General features: G+C 41.3%; 1 protein-coding gene across 1 annotated transcript in view; it reads right to left on the bottom strand.

Moving 5' to 3' along the window:
* Window positions 1–13,554, bottom strand: part of LOC145413828 (extracellular matrix organizing protein FRAS1-like) — a 596,816-nt gene that overhangs the window by 97,171 nt on the left and 486,091 nt on the right. The window contains exon 40 of the mRNA XM_080283490.1: window positions 5,076–5,949. Coding sequence (XP_080139616.1) covers window positions 5,076–5,949 — 874 coding nt within the window. The remainder of the gene's footprint in view (window positions 1–5,075; window positions 5,950–13,554) is intronic.

The raw sequence follows: 13,554 nt of genomic DNA, 5'->3' as shown, positions 1-13,554 counted from the left end.
AGCTCACATGAAGGAGTGTTAGTGCCAACTTTAACATACAGGTGTGATATTATGGTGTTCCTGTCAAACTCATTCAGCAACCAGTTATAATGCCCTCTCCAGGCTTCTTTAATATCCTGCCTGTCCACCAATACCTTTCTCTGACTGGGTATAGCCTCAACAAATGTTTCCAGGATGCTCTGCTCTAACATATCTCGCCTGTCCTTTCAATAATTTTCCAGACACTGACATTTCTCTCTTTTATAACTTGAAATATTCCAATTGCAATGTCACCATTTACAGTGGATGCCCTGAATGTGAGGGTAAATATTTAAACTATGGAATGTTGCATCTGGAGACCGCACACACAAAGACCCATATCCCATTGTAATACTGTATTCTGTAATGTTAGCCAACTCTATAGCCTGTCCTCCAGCTTGCCAACTGAGCATCCTCTATGACCTCAACTAGAATACAGATATGCTTCCTGAAGAGTCTTTACTGTGAAATGGTAATGCAAACATAGAAATATTAAAAAAATGTTAATCCTTTCATGCACCATAAGTTTCCAATAAGTTTCCAAGCCAGCCACAAAACCAAAAGCCCACTTAGACTGCCTCTGCTTGCGCAGAAAGAAAGAAAAAATTCTAAGGCCAAAATTGCCCCCAGAAAATGCCATCATCTTCGCTGATGTTTATACTACAAAAAAAAAAAAAAAAAAAAAAAAAAAAGAAGAAGAAGAAGAAGAAGAAGAACAAATGTACAGAAATGAAGTGAGAATAAACCTTATTAGGTGAAAACCAGCTTCTAATAACTTCCCAACATCACTGCACAAAATTTTTCATGGGATGTGAAGTTGCAAAGTGCATGTCTATATGCAGAATTTTACGAGTTTTCTTATGAACGCCAGGGCATTTTGGTATGCCCATTAGTTTTCAAGTAAATTGAAAAAAATCACCTAAAAATGTCTGATTTGTTTATCATTTTGTATGTTATTATTGAGATAATAACATATGTGTAAATTATTTACAGTTCTATAGCTCAAAGGATAAGGAACCCACGACATAATAGAAATTGTCATAACCCTTATTGTTACTGAGAAAATGAATTTTGAAAAGTTAGGACAGGTTGGGAGTGATAACAGCACGGAAGCTCGTGCCTGTAAGCTGAGTACCAGTATGTTTGTGTTTCCATACTTTTCCCAAGAAAATTTGCACACAAAGGTTATTTTGCTTTACAAAAGTATACATAAAAAATCATCAGCTTGCTCGTGCTTTCTTCGGATTTTTTATGTGACCTATACCTTCCGAGTAAAATGTCTGAGAGAAAAACAATGAAATGTACCACATTAACCCTATGAGAATACAGTGCCCTCGCACAGTGAACGAGTTTATGGGCGATAGACGAGCTCGTTCAATGTGAATTCGTTCACTGTGAATAACATATCTTGCAAGAAAAATAGCATAAGGGTGGCACTGCTCCCTCAGAGTCCACTTTTTGAGCCACAGAGATGTACTAAGGGGCACATTTCAAACACATACAGTATAGATATATAAAATATAAAACACATTGTTATTTACCTTAAATGGAGCATATGGTAATCCTGATTGGCTTGAATACAGTTGGTTCTGAGGGAGGGAGATACACTTAGGGTGTTCTTGCCACATCACCTTCCACTCCTTCGTTTCCATCACCAGTCTCCCCCTCATCACCTGACTGAAACACTTTCCCATGTGCCTCTACCTCAATCACCTCTCCAATAAAACCTTCAAAGTCCAAAGATGACACACTGACATCACATCATCATCGTCTTCCCCAGGAAGTGTAGCAGATGATGTGGAGGTAACTGGCTCCTGTTGTTCTTGAGTTCGGTAGTAGCACGTGATAAGCGTTTGTTTTCTTCTATTGACTTCCATATTGTGCCTTTCAGTGGAATAACGAAAAGTGGTTTCTACTCCACTGAGCACTTCCTGTGTACAAAGGTAGCTGGTTTCCTTTGTCTTGACCCATTCCCTCAGAACATCCACTGCCGCCAGAATTTTACTGATCTTCGACATAGGTAAGTCCTTGTCCTCCATTGGATTCTGCTCAACAGGCTGCTCAGCTCTGGCCTCTTGTACAGCATCTACTGGAGAGGGGGGGTTGTTCAATATGGGAGATGGTGGTTATGGCCTACTCTTTCCCCCGATTTCGTTCAATGGAGGTTCAATTCATTCATTACGGTTTTGTGGACCTGATTATCCCCTGCTCATTCACTAGGCGAATCGTTTACTCTGAATACGTTCACTGTGAGAGGGCACTGTATATAGTAAACACACACATTTATACCCTACATATACATAGTATATAAGCTAGACAATTAAGCTGGTTACTCACATCCTCCAGCAGTGTTGTAATGCTTCCGGAATGTAGAGATGGAGTTGCTGAGAGGAGGAAAGGTATGATCACAGCGATAAGAGGCAGCTGTCTCTGTTGTGATGGTGGTAGTGGTGATGCAAGTGGTGGTACCAGTGGTGATAATTGAGGCAGCCTTGACTGCAGAGGGAGATTTATCACGTTGCCTGCAAGATGGATTAGCTCTCCCACTCCTCACTCTCTCTCCTCCTCCTCACCCCAGTCACTCTCAAAATCACTCTCTCCAAAATCTTTGTCTGTGTCCTCCTCACTCACTTTCACTGAATAAATATTTCAGGTACTCCTCCTTGGATAACCCTTTCCCTCCCACTGTGGTTACTTTCAGCATTGAGAGGGAACAGTCATGAACAGTTATAGATTTAAGATTTGGATTTCTCTGAAAATATATATAAAACACTTACACATCTTCTTCACAGGCACAATGCACTATCACTATAATGCACGTAAGGTATGGATGGGTGACATAATAGAAAATGAGGAATAAAATGGCCGGCCGCACGCTAACACACCCTCCTTGCCTGACTGCCAAGAGGACACTGAGCTAATAATAGACCTCTTGTTCTTGTGACAGGCATGACAGTGTTGTCATATGTTTGCCTCAGACATGGCCACCCTAACCTATGACTCACCAATTTTGACACACTTTCAGCCACAGAAAGAGTTTTGATGACGATTTATAGGAAAAGTGCGTCATGGTGCATCATCGATTACTCTTCAGACTGAAAGCACTTTGACTTGTTTTGCGCCATCATGCACGAGGGGATTAAATGCATTTTTTTAATAGGAAAGACTTACATTACAGATACGAACTTGCTTACTAAAAAAGATATGTTTACTAAAAACAGGCTTCCCAAAAGCATAGCATACTGTAAGGAGGTAAAGCACACATAATTCACAAGAGGTTAAATGAATGACTAGTGAGGAAAAATAACTACAAGGATGGTTTCAACCATCAGGAATAGCGTATAAAAAACACGTCATACAATCAGCATGCTTTCCTGGCACAGTGTCCTTGATAAATGTATATCAACCGAGAATTGTGATTCTAGGGACACTGAGCTCTTGCATACAGTGGATCTACAATACCTCACTTTCAAACAACCCACTTGTCTTCCCACATTCTGTCCACATGTCCATATCCTCTCATAATGTTCCTCTTCATCCAATCTAAAACTTGCCATTGCTTACTTTCTCTTCTTTCTATACAGAAACTTTCATGTGCTCTACTACTGCTTAGTCCATCTACAGTTCTTACTAATACTCTTGCTTGCAAGAAGTGTATCTCAACCACTGACATCTCTGGTGTTTCTCCCTCAGTTAATGTCCACATGTCACATCCAAACATAAAACAAAGTTAAAGTATACATTCCCTTAATGTCACCTTCATTTCCAAGTCACCCAATCCTTCTCTCAAATACTATATAATTTTTCAATCACAAATTTTCCTTTAAAATCTCTCTCTCTCTCTCTCTCTCTCTCTCTCAAATTCATGATTCCTTAGTATTTAAACTCTAACTATCTCCATCACCATTTCTTAATCTGATTTTACAGTTCACCATTTTGGTATCCTATACTGTGACATTAAAGTGAATTACATTACTTTAAACTGAATTACTGTACTCTTACTTCTCAGGTCATTTACTTCCAGTTTTCTCCTGCATGCTACTCATCAGATTCATTTGTCATTCTTTGAAGTAACTTCTCAGTCCATGATTTTGAACATTTTCTGATTAGGTTAAGTTTATTGGTTTACTGAGTACTCTCGAGAAAAACAAGTGAAGTCAGCTGAACCATCACTCTTGTCAGCATTATTTTAAACTGGTAATACTTAATTTATAAACTGTGCTGGAGGGAGGGAGAGGGAGGGGAAGACCAAGGATGAGGTGGAGGGATAGAGTTGAGAGGTATATGAGGGAGGGGGGAGTGAGTTGGGGGGAAAGTAGTCAAATGGTGGGTGACAGAGTGACTTGGAGGCATTTTGTTTGTGGGCACCCTTTGCAGGATTAGGGCATCGGGCTATAAAGAGATAGATAGATGGATAGACCATCACAATGTTGTGGTAGGTGGTGGTGACTATCATTCACTCACTTGATGCAGTGCTGCCTTCTTCCTTCACCTTTCTCATTGTTTTTGTGTCTGCCCTCCTCTCTTTACTTCTCCATTTCCTTCCTGTCACTTTTTTTCTTCTTCTCTCCACTCCATGTGATTCTACATCAAGAGACAGATCTAAAGATTTCCTGTAGCCTAGGAAACCATTTAAACCTCCACAACTCTGGATAGTATAATCAGATCCCAAGGTGAAGTGGAGCCTGCTATGGTGTCCCTGTCAACTAGATGAAGAGATGCAAATGCAGCATCCATCCAAGAACCAAACTTCCACACTTTTCCCCATGCCTTGCCACAATGAGACTATCACTTACACGGGAACAATGGTTCACTGCACGTGATGGCCCTGCAGAGGTGACTGCTTGCCTGTGGTTGATGGGTTTGCTTAGCATGACAGACTGGGGTTGTTTACAACAACTATCATAATGTCTGAATATTGGATGGTTCAGACAGCAATTAAATACTGGCTAGTTTGGACAACAAAAATATTATCCCGCATAATACCTACACTACCAAGGTTTCACTGTCTTAGAGACAGTTTTCACATACATAATGAAAAATACAGCAGGCCTGACCTGAATTAGATTGTGATGATATGACTGGGTGTGTTTTGGTGGGGTAGCCAAGAAACCCTGCCCAGGCTGCAAGTTGGAACACATATGGTGAGTTCGGTACAACTGCTCAGTCAGTAGGTGATGTAGGTTGTGCATGGGAAGGGTAGACAGCAGAGGCACCATACCATCCTGGTGTGGGATTTCCACATGAACTTTGACCATGTTTGGATGCAGCTGATCCGTAGAATTGACATAAGTGAGAGTGGCTGTAAATGACTGACTTCTATGGCCTCCAAGCTGTCCTGGAACAATTGGGGCCTGGCATACCCCATTCAGTCCACTAATGGAGATGGCTTCACTCCTTAATGGAATTCCCAGTAAGCCTCTACTCTGTACAGGCTGAGTGACACATCGCACCCTGAAGTGTTGTGCAAAGAACATGGAATCCAGAACCTTGCTGTGAGAGCTGGCAAAGATTGAGTCATCAGTGAGGGGGTGGAAGGGAGTGAGAATTCCATCACCATTAGAAGGGAAAGCAACTTCCCAAGAATAATGAACAGAAGTGGAATTAAGACCAGCTTTTGCACACATTTCAGCAGTGGAGTTAATATCAGGATAATTAAGATCACAAGAGGTGATACACACAAGAGGATGGCCAGGACTGGCTGGCTCTCCAAGGTGTTCCCCAACAGCATCCAAGTGGGAAAAAGAAATTACTAGGGGTGGGGCAGGAAGAACAGGGGCAGCAGTAGAGGCATGGGGCAGCAGTGTCACAGTGGTAGTGGTAAGGGAACCTAGTGCTGCATTAGTTGGATCATCTGGTCCAAGTATTACTGTGAAGGTCTTGTGGCGCTGGTGTTGAGGATTGTAGAGTAATGTGATATTTACTGGAACCCTGGAAGAGGTACGTATAATATTAGGAAACAACTGGAAGTGCTGGAAACTTATGAATGACTGACTAATTTTTAAAAATTTGCTCTACAGAGTTAATACAGTACAGTACTTACTTTATCATTTTTTGCTTAAAAAACAAATTGTAACATGTTTACTGCATAACCTCCTGAATTTAGACATGAGACTGTAAACATTCAAAGTAAAAGCTCAAATACTGTATCATCATCATCTTTCCTACCAATAAAAGGGGGTGGGTAGGATCCTAAAGTACAGTATAAAACAAAAAATAAACAGATTGCCCAGAGAAACACCAAATGCATCATTTTCACTACAGTATCCTTAAATCTCTTGAACTTCTCACTGCAAGACATGGCCAAATTATTTTTTTTTTCTCAAATGCAGTTTACATATGCTGGTAGACTGGTAGAATGCAGTTACTCCTCAGACTGCCAAGTAAGCAAGCGGTGCAACCTCTGTCATGTGCAAATCAATGCACAAAGTGTTTCATCCATCCACTTCAAGCTCTCATCCATGCTGTTGCTTTAATGTCACTACAGTACTAATCAAAGATATGTCTATGCCATCAAGAAATTGGTGTATTATACTGTACTTATATTATCACTCATTCACTTCCTCAAAATAATGCATGAGCTCACGGCAATACAGCTATAATTCCAAGCATATATTATCAGGTCTCTGATATCATGAGATATCATCATCATCATCTTTTACACCTTGTTCCCTCCAGGGAACTCCCAAATTGGGGAAAGCCATGACAAAACCAATGCCATACTACTCTCTCTCTCTCTCTCTTTCTAACACTCCTCTTCCTTCTCTCTCACCACTATACAGCTCCACCATCTTTTCTGATACCACATACGATGTCTCTATCAACATAAACCTCGATCTAACTTCCACGAATTTTCTTTGGCACCCAATCTATGTGCATTCTTTGTATATGTCCATAACATTTCAGTGTATCCTTGTTATAACAATGGGATACAATGGGAAAACCCATCGTTAAGCCAGGGTATTGTTAATCTGGGACGTTATAGAAAGTATACGGATGCACTGGAGAGCTTTGGGATTCCCCCACAATCAAGTTCAAAACCCACCCAAATGAGTCCAAAAACAAGTTTCTAGTTCACCTAAACCTCCAAATAGTTTTAAAACAAGGTTAACTAAGCCTAACAGCAGTTTATAACTTACCTAAACCCAAAAATAATATCTGAACATCAATAAAAAAAAGTCTGGAAAAATCAAACTTAATAAATTGGACCCCCAAAATGACAGTGTTCACCCCACCTATAACCAAAACACTTTAACCTAAGTCTAGAAACAGTTTATAAATAGACCTAAACAAAAAATTAAATCCTAAAATATAATAATCAGTTAAAAAGGAAACCAACAGAAAAAAAAAAAACATTGGATAACTGGGGACTGGCCATCGATAGGCAGGAAAGGGTGTTCAATTTTTTATATTGCTATGGCAGGGTATCATATAACAGTTGATCATATAGAGGGGTATGCATGTACACTCAGTAATTCCACAGCTCACTCCCATCATCAAGTCACTCAGTTTGGTGCTACTTTACTGCAGGGTAACCATACACTGAGTGACAAGCCACATCTCTATCTATCTATCTATTGCCAGACATCTTAATCCCATCCATATCACCCTGTGTCCCACCATTTCACTGCCCTGTTCGCAGCTCACACACCCCTCTCTCATATACCTCTCCACTCCATTCCTCCATCCCATCCTTGCCTTCCCCCTCCCTCTTCCCCCTTCCACCTCACTCACATACACTCTCCTCATTAGTCTCTCACTCTCCATCCTCTCTACATGGCCAAACCACCTCAATGTGTTCCTTCTAACGCTTCCTATCACATCCACATCCACACCACAATGCTCGTTCACTTCCTTATTTGTCAGTCTGTCTCTCCATGTGACTTCACATACCCCTCTCAAATAACTCATTTCCATTGCTCTCACCTTGACTTCTGTCCCTCCAACAAGGTCCAAGCTTCACTTCCATACGTTAGAGTTGGTATCACAGTACTGTCATGTAGTAACTTTTTCAATTGCACGCTCACTTCCTTGTTTCTTATCACTGCATTCAAGGAACCAGCAACCTTTCTTCCTTGTTGTACCCTTTCAAGCACTTCACCCTCTAAACTTCCATCCTTACTCATCACACTACCCAATTACTTCAACGCACTCACACTTTCCATTTCCTCCTCAACCAACCTCGCTGTACATTCAATGACTTCACTTCTCTCGAAAACCATAACTTTACTCTTCCCTACATTCACCTTTAGATTTCGTTTCTTACACACTCGCCTAAACTCATCCATCAAACCTTGCAGCTCCCCTTCATCTTCACTTAACAACACAGTACCATCAGCAAACAACAGTACAGGGAGTTTCCAAACACTGCCCTCTCTCATTTGGGCCGTTCTAACATCCATCGCCCTACCTTGTATCTCTTTTATAACCCCATCCATATACAGATTGAACAATCATAGAGACATGACACATCCCTGTTTCAATCAAACCTTCATTTGAAAAGTTCACTCAGTTCAGTATCCACAAGCACTGCAGCCTTAGCACCCTCATACAATGCTCTTCACTGCATTCAACAACTTCCACCTACTTCATATTTTCTTAATACCTTCCATAATCCTTGTCTATCAACCCTGTCATATGCTTCCTCCAAATCCATGAAGGCTGTATACAACTTCTCTCCCTTCTCTAGAAACTTTTCTACCAAAGATCTAAGAATGAATATCTGATCTACACAACCTCTTCCCTTCCTAAAACCTCCCTGTTCCTCACCAACTAATTCCTCTCTTTTTTCACTAACTTTGTCAGTAAGTATCCTACCATATACTTTTCCTATTATACTAATAAGACAAATGCCCCTATGATTACCACATACTGTACTTCTTTTTCCCGTTTTCTTTTGTACAGGGGAATAATTATACCCGACTTCCAATCCTCAGGGACTCTACCTTCCTCCCAGGCCAATCTGCACATCTACCACATCCATTCTACTACTATCTCTCCCCCATGCTTCAGCATTTCACCACACACTCCATCAATTCCTGGGGCTTTCCCCAGTTTAACTTTCTTCATTGCTTCCACAACTTCCATCCTACTGATTTCTTCCTCTCTTCTCACATTCCTCCATCTCCCAGCCATTCCCCAGCCACTTACATTCGCATTACTTTCATTCTCTATGTTCAACTATTCCTTAAAGTGTTTTCTCCATCTGCTCACTTTTTCTCCCTTCCCCGCTAGTAATCTACCATTTTTATCTTTCACTTCTCAACTAACTACTTTTGCACTCTGTTTAACTTTCTTTACCTCTTTCCAGAACATTTTCTTACATTCCCTCCACTTTACACTCAAATTCCTTCCGAATTCCTCATCCACTCTATTCAACCTCTCTCTTACTAATCTTTTCAACTCTTTCCTCCTCTCAATATATAACTCTCTCTTCCATCTCTCAACTTATTCCATGCCCCTGTTTCTCATCCACTCACTATATGCTTTTCTTTCGTGCCACAGCCTCTCTCACCTCTTCATTCCACCATGCTGTACCCTGCATCCCCTTTTGTCTTTTCTTCACCCCACACATCACCTCACATGCTGCACAGATTTCTTCTGTGAATATCCTGCACACACCTTCCACATCTCCCATCTGCTCCAATCCAAATTTACTCAAACGCTCCTCCAGTCCTCTCTTATATTCTGCCTTTTTTCCATCCTCTTGTAACCTTTCCACCCTACTTGTATGAACTACTTCCTCCTGTCCCTCCCTTCTTTAATTTCTACATTTCATTTGGACCACTTGGTGGTCAGATAGTACACTCCCCCAACCTTTATATATTCTTGCATCCTTATGCACCTTCTCATCCTGTCATCCACACACACATAATCAATCATTGCCTTCCATTCATTCAGTTCAACGTCCACCCTTCTCATCACTCGCCACGTATACCCATGGATCATTTTGTGCCTGAAGAGAGTATTGGCTATCACCAACTCCCTCCTGGCACAGATGTCCACTAAAGCACTGCCACATGAAATCATTAAATGAGCTGGGTGCTAACCTTATAACCAACCAACACAGGTTCCCTACGTGTCACTGAGTGGGATGGCGGAGGGTTAATGCCCCTCCCTGGAAAACAACTAACTACAAATACAAACAAGAGGCCTCATAACAAGGCGGACCAAAAAGTTAGCATCAAGGACCGGACAAAGGACATGGTACAGATTGCAACAAGGAATGTAAGGAAGCAAATGAAAGGGGTGAAAGAGAGTGAGATTGTCCAAGTGCCTGAGGATGCAATAGTGGACAAATGTGGATTAACTGAGATTGAATGAAGAGGTGAGAGTGCGAGAGAGTGGGAGTATAGATGGGATATATGCATGGGAGTTGGAGAGAATCAAAGGGTGTATGTACTGTTATGTGCAAGAGATGGAAAGAGAATATAAGAGAGCATGGATCAATTGGTTCGAGGATTGTGAGGGTAAGAATGAAAGTGTGAATACAAATGTGAGCAACTGTGTGTGTACGTGCCAATGCATGATTGTGCATGCAGAATGAATGACGAGTTCTGGCCAAATGTGGAAGTGTGCATGGAAAAGTTTGAAAGGAATGAGAGAGCATTTTTTATTGGCGAAAAGAATGGAAAAGCAGGGAATGAGAAGGTGGATGGAGTAGGTGGTGAGTGGGGTGTGCCTCAAGAAGTTGATGAGAATGACATTGCTCTTGTGGAAATTTGTGTGGGGAGGGGGTTGGTGATAGCCAATATTCTCTTTAGGCACAAAATGATCCACAGGTATACATGGCAAATGATGAGAAGGGTGGGTGGTAAACTGAATGAACTGAAGGCAATGATTAATTATGTGTGTGTGGATGACAGAATGAGAGGGTATGTAATGGATGCAGGAGCATACACAGATTGGGGGGATGGACTTTCAGACCACCATTTGATGGTGGTGAAAGTCAAGGTTCAAGTGCTATGGAGGAATAGAAAGAGGGAAGGACAGGAGCAAATAGTCCATATATGGAGGGTAGAAAGGTTGCAAAAGGATGGGAAAAAGGCAGAATATAAGAGAGAAATGGAGCAGTGATTGGGTAAATATGATTTGGACCTGATGGGGGAGGTGGAAGATGTGTGCAAGATATTCACAGAAGAAATCTGTGCAGCATGTGAGCTGGTGTGTGGGATGAAGAGAAGATAAAAAGGGAAGCACGGAACAGCATGGTGGAATGGAGAGGTGAGGCAAGCCGTGGCACAAAAGAAGAAAGCATAGAATGAGTGGATGGGATGCAGAGGCATGGAGGAAGTTGAGAGACGGAAGAGAGAGTCATATGCAGAGAGGAAGAGTGAGACAAAAAGATTCGTAAGAAAGTGTAAGAAAAGAGTGGATGAGGAATTTGGAAGAAATCTGAGTGTAAAGTGGAGGGAATGTATGAAAATGTTCTGGAAGGAGGTAAAGAGAGTTATGCAGGGTGATAAAGAAGTTAGTAGGGGAGTGAAAGATAAAAATGGCAGATTGATAGTGGTGAAGGGAGAAAAAGCGAGCAGATGGAGAGAACTCTTTAAGGCAGTGTTAAACATAGAGGATGAAAGTAATGTGAGTGTAAGAGGCTGGAGAATAGCTTGGAGAAGGGAGGAAGAAATAAGCAGGACGGAAGTAGTGGAAGCAGTGAGGAAAGTCAAAATGGGGAAAGCCCCAGAAATTGATGGAGTGTGTGGTGAAATGATGAGGAATCAGGGAGAGATAGTAGTAGAATGGATATGGAAGATGTGCAGATTGGCCTGGGAGGAAGGTAGAGTCCCGGAGGATTGGAACTCAAGTATAATTGTATAATTATTCCCTTGTACAAAGAAAAATGGGAAAAAGAAGTGTGGTAATCATAGGGGCATTTGTCTTCTTAGTGCAATAGGCACAGTATATAACAGGATACTCATTGTCAGAGTTAGGGAAATAACAGAGGAATTTGTTGGAGAAGAACAGGAAGGTTTTAGGAAGGAAAGAAGTTGTGTAGATCAAATATTCATCCATAGGTCTATAATGGAATATTTTCTAGAGAAGGGAGAGAAGTTGTATGCAGCCTTCATGGATTTGGAGAAAGTAAATGACAGAGTGAATAGACAAGGAATGTGAAAAATATTAAGAATATGTGAAGCAAATGGGAAATTGCTGAATGCTGTGAAGAGTATGTATGAGAGTGATAAGGCTGAAATGCGTGTGGATAATGAACTGAGTGAATTTTTGTCTGAATGTTGGATTGAAACAGAGATGTGTTATGTTTCCATTGTTGTTCCGTCTGTACTTGGATGAGGTTATAAAAGAGATGCAAGGTAGGGCAGTGGATGTTGGAGCAGCCCTAATGAGAGAGGGCAGCGTTTGAAAACTACCTGCATTGTTATTTGCAGATGATACTGTATTGTTAAGTGAAGATGATGGGGAACTGCCAGGCTTGGTGAATGAGTTTGGGAGAGTGTGCATGAAATGGACTCTAAAGGTGAATGTAAGGAAGAGTAAAGTTAGGTCTTCAAGAGAAATGAAGTAACTGAATGTACAGAGAGGTTGGATGATGAGAATATGTTAAATGTGAGTGCATTGATGTACCTGGGTAGTGTGATGAGTAAGGATGGAAGTTTGAAGGATAAATATGAGAGGGTACATAACGGAAGAAAGGTGGATGATTCTTTGAAAGCAGTGAAAAGAAATAGGGAAGTGAGCATGAAAGTAAGAAAGTTGCTGCATGATAGTATTGTGATATTAACTCTAATGTATGGATGTGAAGCTTGGATTTTGATGGAAGGATACAAGTCAAGACTGAGAGAAATGAAAATGAGTTATTTGGATGGAGCATGCAGAATTACATGGAGAGACAGACCGACAAATGAGGAAGTGAAGGAGCACTGTGGTGTGGAGGTGGATGTGATAGAAAGTGTTAGGAGAAATTCACTGAGGTGGTTTGGCCACATGGGGAGGACGGAGAGTGAGAGACTAATGAGGGGAATATATGTGAGGTGGAGGGAGGATAGGAAAGGGGAGACCAAGGCTGAGATGGAAGGATGGAGTGGAGATGTATATGAGAGCGGGGTGTGTGACCTGGAGGAAAGGCGGTGAAACTGCGGGGGACAGGGCGACATGGAGGCGATTTGTTTGTGGCCACCCCTTGTGGGACTGGGGCATCTGGCAGTGGATGGACGAATGGGCTCCCAATACTTCTTCTTCCAGTACATTATAACTTTCTTTGGTGCTCAAACTGTGTGCATTCTGTGTATACTGTATGTCCATACCATCTCATTGTATGCTTTTAAATAAATTAATTAATTCCACAGCTCACTCCCAGTACTCTTTCAATTATATAACGCACTATTTCTTACACCATTCATCCTCCTTCAGCTTCCAGCTGTTTGGAGAAAAGGCATTTCTACATATGGTTCATTTGCCTCCAACAAAGACTGTCATCATCAATGAGATGAATCTATAACCTCTACGAACTTACCCATGCAATGGACATAGTCCAACAACAAAGAGGAATTGGCAATAAAAGTAAAAGGGAGAGAT

Source organism: Coenobita brevimanus, chromosome 97, assembly GCF_032717465.1.
Source record: "Coenobita brevimanus isolate Jiangsu-jjx chromosome 97, ASM3271746v2, whole genome shotgun sequence".
NCBI classification, from domain to species: domain Eukaryota; kingdom Metazoa; phylum Arthropoda; class Malacostraca; order Decapoda; family Coenobitidae; genus Coenobita; species Coenobita brevimanus.
The sequence above is the reverse complement of the archived record's forward strand: the minus strand, read 5'-3'. Positions and strand labels throughout refer to the sequence as shown.